The sequence below is a fragment of the Elephas maximus genome, chromosome 9, assembly GCF_024166365.1.
Source record: "Elephas maximus indicus isolate mEleMax1 chromosome 9, mEleMax1 primary haplotype, whole genome shotgun sequence".
Lineage (NCBI taxonomy): Eukaryota > Metazoa > Chordata > Mammalia > Proboscidea > Elephantidae > Elephas > Elephas maximus.
The window spans coordinates 40728143-40736934 of NC_064827.1; the positions used below are offsets into that span (position 1 = coordinate 40728143).

Genomic DNA, 8792 nt, shown 5'->3' on the forward strand with positions numbered 1-8792 from the left:
ATCCTGGATCTGCTACATGTTAACTATACAACGTTGAGACAATTAATTTCCTTGTGTATAGGATGGGGATACACCTTCCTTGACAGATTACTGTGATTGGTTGAGATGGAATATGGAATTCTAGATATGTAAAGTGCTCAGTAACAGTTATTGTTACATGGACTTGGTCTGTCTTTCTGGTTCTACCTCTTGTTTCTGTATCCTCAGATCTAAGCCACTTAACCTCAGTGAGACTCAGTTTCTCAAATGGAAACATGGAAAGAGTGATGCCCACCCATTTAATCCCACACAGTTGATGTGCAGATGAAAAGAGGAAAAAAAAAATCATAAAATCAGTTTGTAAACTGAAAACTAACATATTAATTGACGAGCAACATCATGTATTATGGTGATATGATGATGATGTTGATAATAATGATTATGCTGATACAGAAAAAAAAAAATGCCCCAAGGAAAATTGCTAACAGTTGATTCTCAGCTGTGTTTACATAAAAGAAGCGTTATTACAGATATAGCTCTCATAATTATCATTAACAGAGTGGTTTCAAGTGTAGATTACTTCAATTAATATTCATTTTCAGATTATTGATTAAGGCCAAAATAATTTTAATTAAAGACTTTATTCAATCAGACAAAGGGAACAATATTCTGAGGCAAATACGTCCTTAATCATTTGGTAGTTTGCAATTAAATTACAGCATAATTAAGAGCCTGTATAACAAAAGTGATAAAATTAATTGTTAAAAAAGATAAAGCAAATAATAAATGAGATTTTAAAAATCTCATATTTTTCAGAATAATCTGGAAGCTGTCATGTATTTAAAAGTCTCTTTGTTCAACCTGATATGCCTGGAACAAAACAATTCACATGGTTTCTTCACATGCCTCAAGTTAATGTTTGTCAAAAATGCTCTAAAATATATGAAAAGTGAAAAAATATAAATTCCATATTACTTATTTGAGCACATGTTACTAATTAGAATTAAAGCACAGCTACAGCTCCAATTGTCAGTGCTAGTTTTTGGAAAGTACTAAAACAGACCTTGGTTCTTTAGGAAGACAAGTTTTGAGCTACAGTGTACATCCTGCTGGGCATTATGCCGGAGAAAGACCTGGCAATCTACTTCTGTAAAGATTACAGGCAGGAAAACCATATGGGGCAGTTCTGCTGTGTCACAAGGAGTTGCTATGAGTTGGAATTGATTGGAAGCCACCCAACAACAACAACAGGTTTTATGCAGATGACACAGGCCCCCTTGCTGAAAGTGAAAGTGAAGACTACTTCAAGCACTTACTGATGAAGGTCAAAGACTACCTTCGATATGGATTAAATGTGAACATAAAGAAAACAAAAATCCTCACAACTGGTCCAATAAACAACAGCATGATAAATGGCAAAGAAATTGAAGTTGTCAAGGATTTCACTCTACTTGGGTCAACAACCTATGCCTATGGAAACAGCAGTCAAGAAATCAACTGACATATTGCACTGGGAAAACCTATTAGAAAAAAACCTCTTTAAAGTGTTAAAAAGCAAAGTTGTCACTTTGATGACTACTTTCAATCCATGCCATGATATTTTCAATCACCTCATATGCATTTGTAATCTGGACAATGTAAAAGGAAGATCAAAGAAGAATTAATGCATTTGAATTGTGGTATTAGGGAAGAATATTGAATATATTGTGGACTGCCAGAACAAATAAATCAATTTCGGAGGAAGTACAGCCAAAATTCTTAGAAGTGAAGATGATGAGACTTCATCTTGCTTACTTTAGAAACACTATCAGGAAAGACGAATCACTAGAAAAGGACATCATACTTGGTAGAGGGTCAGTGAAAATAAGGGAAACCCTTGATGAGATGGATTGACATACTAGCTTCAACAAAGGGCTCAAACATACCAACAATTTTGAGGATGGCACAATAACTGACAATGTTTTGTTCTGTTATACATGAGGTCTCCATGACTTGGAGCTAACTAGAAAACAACCAACATCAAAAGCACATTAGCTATGATTCATACACTAATTCTATATCTTGACAACATAAATTTCAATTTCTGTGTAAAGTGATTTATTAAGAAGGATGAAGAGCTTTTTTGTAATAGTGAAATTTTTATACAGAGTTAAAACTTGAGAATATAGTGAATTTATCAGCAAAAAGTACATTAGTTAGTATATTAGAAAACAGTGTATAAACCAGGGATTCAAATCAGTCCAGAGCAGTTCAGAACAGTTCAGTAATTGCCAATATAAACAAGGGCAGCGTACACACTGCATAGCAACCAGATCTGTTGCCCATCAGATTTTGACCTGAATAGAGTCCTGGTGGCACAACAGTTAAGTGCTTGGCTGATACGCATCAGTGACAGGGCTCCAAATATGTATAAAACAAACTCTAACAGCATTGAAAAAAGAAACACACAGTCCCACAATAATAGCAGACTTCAACACACCACTTTCAGTGAAGGACAGAACATCTAAAAAGAAACTCAATAAAGATACAGATCTAAATGCCACAGTCGACCTCACAGATATTTATAGAACAATCTACCCAACTGCAGCAAAGTACACATTCTTTTCCAATGCACATGGAACATTCTCTAGAACAGCACACATTTTAGGCCACAAAACAAGCCTTAACAAAATTCAAAACATTCATATAATACAAAGTATTACTTCTGATCATAAAGTCGGAAAAGTAGAAATCAATAACAGAAACAGCAGGGAAAAAAATTAAATACATGGAAACTGAACAACACCTTCCTTTAAACCACTGGGTAATAGAAGAAATCAAAGATAGAACTTTAAAAAATCATGGAATAAAATGAGAATGAAAACACATCTTACCAATACCCTTGAGATACAGCAAAAGCAGTGCTTAGAGGTCAATTTATAACAATAAATACACACATCAAAAACAAGAAAGGGCCAAAAGCAAAACATCAACCCTACAAATCGAACAAATAGAAACAGAGCAGCAAAAGAAATCCTCTGTCACCAGAAGAAAGGAAATAATAAAGATTAGAGCAGAAATAAATGAAAGAGAAGAGAAAAACATTAGAATCAACATGATAAAAAATTGGTCTTTGAAAAGATCAACAAAGTCAACAAACCGTCAGCCAAACTAAGAAAAGAAAAACATGAGAGAAGTGAATAACCCAGTTAAGAAAAGAGTGATATCACAACAGATCCAACTGAAATAAAAAGGATCATAACAGGATACTACAAAAAACTATGCTCCCCCAAATTTGAAAACCTAGAAGAATTGGACAAATTTCTAGAAACACACTACCTACCTAAACTAACACCAACTAAGGTAGAAAAACTAAACAAACTCACAGAAAAGGAAGAGACTGAAGAAGTAATAAAAATAACAGCAACAACAACAAAAAACTCCCAACCAAAAAAAAGCCCTGACCCGGCTGGCTTTACTGGAGAATTCTACCAAACTTTCAGAGAAGAGATAACACCAATACTACTCAAGCTATTTTGGAGCATAGGAAAGGAAGGAATATTCCCAAACTCATTCTATGAAAACAGCATAACCCTGATACCACAGTCAGGCAAAGACACTACAAAGAAGAAAATTACAGACCAATATCCCTCATGAACATAGATGCAAAAATTCTCATTTTTTTTCTAGCAAATAGAATTCAACAGCATATCAAAAAATAATACATCAGGAACAAGTGGAACTCATACCAGCTATGCAGGGATGGTTCAACATTACAAATCGATCAATATAATCTGTTACATAAATTACACAAAAGAAAAGAATCACATCAATCGGCACAGAAAAGGCATTTGATAAAGTCCAACAACTATTCCTGACAAAAACTCTCAGCAAAATAGGAATAAAAGGGAAATTCCTTAGCATAATAAGGGGCATTTATACAAAGCCAACAGCCAACGTCATTCTAAATGGAGAAAGATTGAAATCATTCCTCTTGAGGATGGGAATCAGACAAGAATGCCCTTCATCACCACTCTTATTCAATATCGTGCTGGAAGTCCTAGCTAAACCAATAAGGCAAGAAAAAGAAATAAAGGGCATTCAAATTGGCAAGGAAAAGGTAAAACTATACCTGTTTGCAGATGATGTGATCTTATACACAGAAAACCCTAAAGAATCTGCAAGAAAGCTACTAGAGCTAACAGAAGATTTCAGCAAAATAGCAGGATGCAAGATTAACATACAAAAATCAGTAGGATTCCTCTACACCAACGAAGGGAACTTCGAAAAGGAAATCATCAAATTGATATCATTTACAATAACCCCCAGGAGGATAAAGTACTTAGGAATAAATCTAAGGTACATAAAAGACCTATACAAAGAAAACTACAAAAACACTACTGCAAGAAACCAAAAGAGAACTACGTAAGTAGAAAAGCATACCATGCTTATGGATAGGAAGGCTCAACATTGTGAAAATGTCAATACTACCCAAAGTGATCTACAGATACAATACAATCCCAATCCAATACAATCCCAATAGCATTCTTTACCAAGATGGAGAAACAAATCATCAACTTCACGTGGAAAAGGAAGAGGCCCTGGATAAGTAAGCATTACCGAAGAAAAACAAAGTGGAGGCCTCACACTACCTGATTTTAGAACCTATCTTAGTCATCTAATGCTGCTCTAACAGAAATACCACAAGTGGATGGCTTTAACAAAGAGAAATTTATTTTCTCACAGTCTAGTAGGCTAAAAGCCCATATTCAGGGCATCAACTCCAGGGGAAGGCTTTCTCTCTCTGTTGGCTCTGTAGGAAGGTCCTTGTCATCAATCTTCCCCTAGACTAGGAGTTTCTCCATGCAGAAGTCCCAGGTCCAAAGGATGTACTCTGCTCCTGGCACTACTTTCTTGGTGGTATGGGGTCCCCCAATCTCTGCCTGCTTCCCTTTCCTTTCATCTCTTGTAAGATAAATGGTGGTGCAGATCACGCCCCAGGGAAGCTCTCTTTACATTGGGTCAAGGATGCGACCTGAGCAAGGGTGTCACAATCAGAAAATGGAGGACAACCACACAATACCGGGAATCATAGCCTAACCAAGTTGACACATATTTTTGGTGGGCAAAATTCAATCCATAACAGAACCTATTATTCAGCCACAGTGGTCAAAACGCCCCGATGCTGGCGCAACATCAGACACATAGACGAATGAAATGGAATTGAGGGCCCAGATGTAAGTTGATCCATTTATGAGCAGTTAATGTTTGACAAAGGGCCAAAGTCCATTAAATGGAGTAAAAGACAGCCTCTTTAACAAATGGTGTTGTCATAACTGGTTGTCCATCTGTAAAAACATGAAACACAATCCATACCTCACACCATACAGAAAAACTAACTCAAAATGGGCCAAAGACTAAAATCTAAAATGATAAAGGTCATGGAAGAAAAATAGGGACAATGCTAGGGGCCCTAATATATGGCATAAATAGTATACAAACCTCAACTAACAATGCAAAAACACCAGAAGAGAAACTAGATAACTGTGAGCTCCTAAAAACTAAGCACTTATGCTTATCAAAAGAGTTGACCAAAACAATGAAAAGAGAACCGACAGATGGGGAAAAAAACTTTGGCTACAACATATTTGACAAGGGTTTAATCTCTAAAATCTACAAAAGACTTCAACAATTCAATAACAAAAAGACAAATAATTTAATTGAAAAATGGGCAAAGGATATGAACAAATACTTCACCAAAGACGACATTCAGGTGACTAACAGACATATGAGTAAGTGCTTGCAATCACTAGCCATTACAGAAATGCAAATCAAAACTACAGTGACATCATCTCACCCCAACAATACCGGCACTAATCCAAAAAACATAAACTAACAAATGTTGGAGACATTGTGGGGAGATTGGAACTGTCATGTGCTACCAGTGGGAACGTAAAATGGTACAACCACTTTCAGAAAATGATAGGGTATTTCCTCAAAAAGCTAGAAACGGAATTATCAGATGATCCAACAATCCCACTCCTAGGAATATACTCTAGAGAATAAGAGCCATCACAGAGTAAACATACGCACCCCCCATGTTCATTGCAGCACCATTCACAATACCAAAAAGATGGAAACAACCTAAATGTTCATCAACAGATGAATGGATTAAAAAAATTATGGTACATATACACAATGTAATAATACGCAATGAGAAAGAACAACGATGGATCCACAAAACATCTTACAACATGGATGAATCTGGAGGGCATTATACTGAATGAAATAAGTCAGTCACAAAAGGACAAATACTGTATGAGACCACTATTATAAGAACTCAAGAAAAGTTTTACACACAGAAAAAAGCATTCTTTGATGAGGGTGGGGAGGGAGGAGAAGGAGAAATTCCTAACTAGGTAGTAGACAAGCGTCAACTTTGGTGAAGGGAAAGATGACACATAATATAGGGAAAGTCAGCACAACTTGATGAAACAAAAGCATAGAAGTTTCCTAAACACATCCAAACACCTTGAGGGACCGAGTTGATTTGTCATAACATAGTTTGTAAAGAAAATGTTGTACATTGCACTTTGGTGAGTAGCACCTCCAGTCTTAAAAGCTTGCAATCAGCCATTTAAAATACATCTATTAGTCCTATCTCATCCAGAGCAAAGGAGAATGAAGAATACCAAAGACACAAGGAAAATATTAGCCCAAAGGATTAAAGGACCACGTGAACCAGAGACTCCTCCAGCCCAGAAGAACTAGATGATGCCCAGCTACCACCACCAACCGCTCTGACAGGGATCACAACAGACAGTCGCTGTGAAAATGGGAGAAAAAATGTAGAACAGAACTCAAATTCATGAAAAAAGACCAGACTTACTGGTCTGATAGAGACTGGAAGAAGCCCCGAGACTATGGCCCTGGACACTCTTCTAACTCAGAACTGAAACCACTCCCTAAGCTCACTTTTCAAACAAAGATTAGACAGGCCTATAAAACAAACAATAACACATGTGAGGAACGTGCTTCTTGGTTCAATCAAATATACAAGACCAAATGGGCAACTCCTGCCCAAAAGCAAGGCGAAAAGGAAAGAAGGATAGGAACTGAACAAATGAACACAGGAAACCCAGGGTGAAAAGGGGGAGCATGCTGTCACATTGTGGGGATTGTAACCAATGTCATAAAGCAACATGTGTATAAATTTTGAATGATAAATTAACTTGAGCTGTAAAGTTTCACTAAAGCACACAAAATTTTTAAAAAACAGTGATACAAATGATCTTAAGAAATTCAGTCATAGCTACTTTCATGTCTCATGGGGGAAAAAAATAAGCCCTTTGGAGTAAGTATAGTATGCTAACTAAGGACTTGATTTATAAGATCAAATCTATCCTACTTTAGACCACAACTCCACCATTTGTTGTGTGATCTTGGGCAAGTCAGTAACATAATTCAATCTTTAGCTTTCTTATCTGTAAAAAGAAGATGAAAATAATAGTACCTAACTCATGGCCTTCATATGAGAAATAAATACTGTAATGCACGAAAAGTACTTTGAAAATTGCCTGTAATATAGTAAGTAGCATTTTAGTTATTATTATTATTATTGTCATTACCATCATAATTTTTAACAGCTTGAGTGTGGTTATGCTTTTCTTTGAAAGCATTTTGAAAAATACAACCTAAATGTTCATCGAATGCTCTGGCAGTCTCATGATTATGGCAACTGTATGAGCGGACTAATGTATACTGAAAATAGCTGCACATCACTATATTAAATATATCCTCACTCATTAGACAATCAATACACTTAAATGGAGGTGCTTATATAGGTTTTCCCTAGATATTAATGTTCCATGAAGTGCCTAATGTGAGTTTAAAAAATGAAACACAGCTCTTTGGCCTCGGCCGCCGCCATGCCATCCAGACTGAGGAAGACCCGGAAACTTAGGGGCCACGTGAGCCACGGCCACGGCCGTATCGGCAAGCACCGGAAGCACCCAGGAGGCAGGGGTAATGCTGGTGGCATGCATCACCACAGGATCAACTTCGACAAATATCATCCAGGTTACTTTGGGAAGGTTGGTATGAGACATTACCACTTGAAGAGGAACCAGAGCTTCTGTCCAACTGTCAACCTCGATAAGTTGTGGACCTTAGTCAGTGAGCAGACAAGGGTAAATGCTGCCAAAAATAAGACTGGAGCTGCTCCCATCATTGATGTGCTGCAATCGGGCTACTACAAAGTTCTGGGGAAGGGAACGCTCCCAAAACAACCTGTCATCGTGAAGGCCAAGTTCTTCAGCAGAAGAGCTGAGGAGAAGATTAAGGGTGTTGGGGGTGCCTGTGTCCTGGTGGCTTGAAGCTACATGGAGGTTAATTAAATGTTAAATGCTTTTCCCTTACGTCTGAGTGTAGGTTCTTTGGTGGCATCTCTACATCCCTACCTGTGTAGCTAATGCTGAGCACTGCCAGCATCAGGACCCCACCTAACAGATTCTAGGAGTATGGAGGCCTATGTCTCCCTGCTGACTTCCCTCAGAAGCTGTATGGTAGGGATACACCAGTACTTTAGAGGCTTGGGCCATTACCTAACTTAACACATCCTTTCGTTTATAAAGTGAAAATTACACCTGTTGATAATATATTATCTTCTGGTTGAAAAAAAAAAAATGAAACACATTCTGCATCCCAAATAGAAGTGTTAGAAAGATAAACAATAAAAATAAAACTTAGATTAAGTTCCATAGCTCACATCGAAGAAGCAACAAGAATAAAAACGTTGAAAATTATGTCTGTCATTTTAAGTTATCACCTTTAAG

At 37.1% G+C, this 8792-nt stretch overlaps 1 protein-coding gene across 1 annotated transcript; it reads left to right on the top strand.

Annotated features, from left to right (window-relative positions):
- The first annotated feature begins 7870 nt into the window (after nucleotides 1–7870).
- Nucleotides 7871–8375, top strand: LOC126082797 (60S ribosomal protein L27a-like). The gene has a single exon (XM_049895793.1). It carries the CDS (start codon nucleotides 7887–7889, stop codon nucleotides 8331–8333), a length of 447 nt encoding a protein of 148 aa, XP_049751750.1. The 5' UTR covers nucleotides 7871–7886; the 3' UTR covers nucleotides 8334–8375.
- The last annotated feature ends 417 nt before the right edge of the window (nucleotides 8376–8792 follow it).

Bases quoted from the DNA above. Each gene is read 5' to 3' on its own strand.
- LOC126082797 (XM_049895793.1), top strand. From the start codon at position 7,887: ATGCCATCCAGACTGAGGAAGACCCGGAAACTTAGGGGCCACGTGAGC.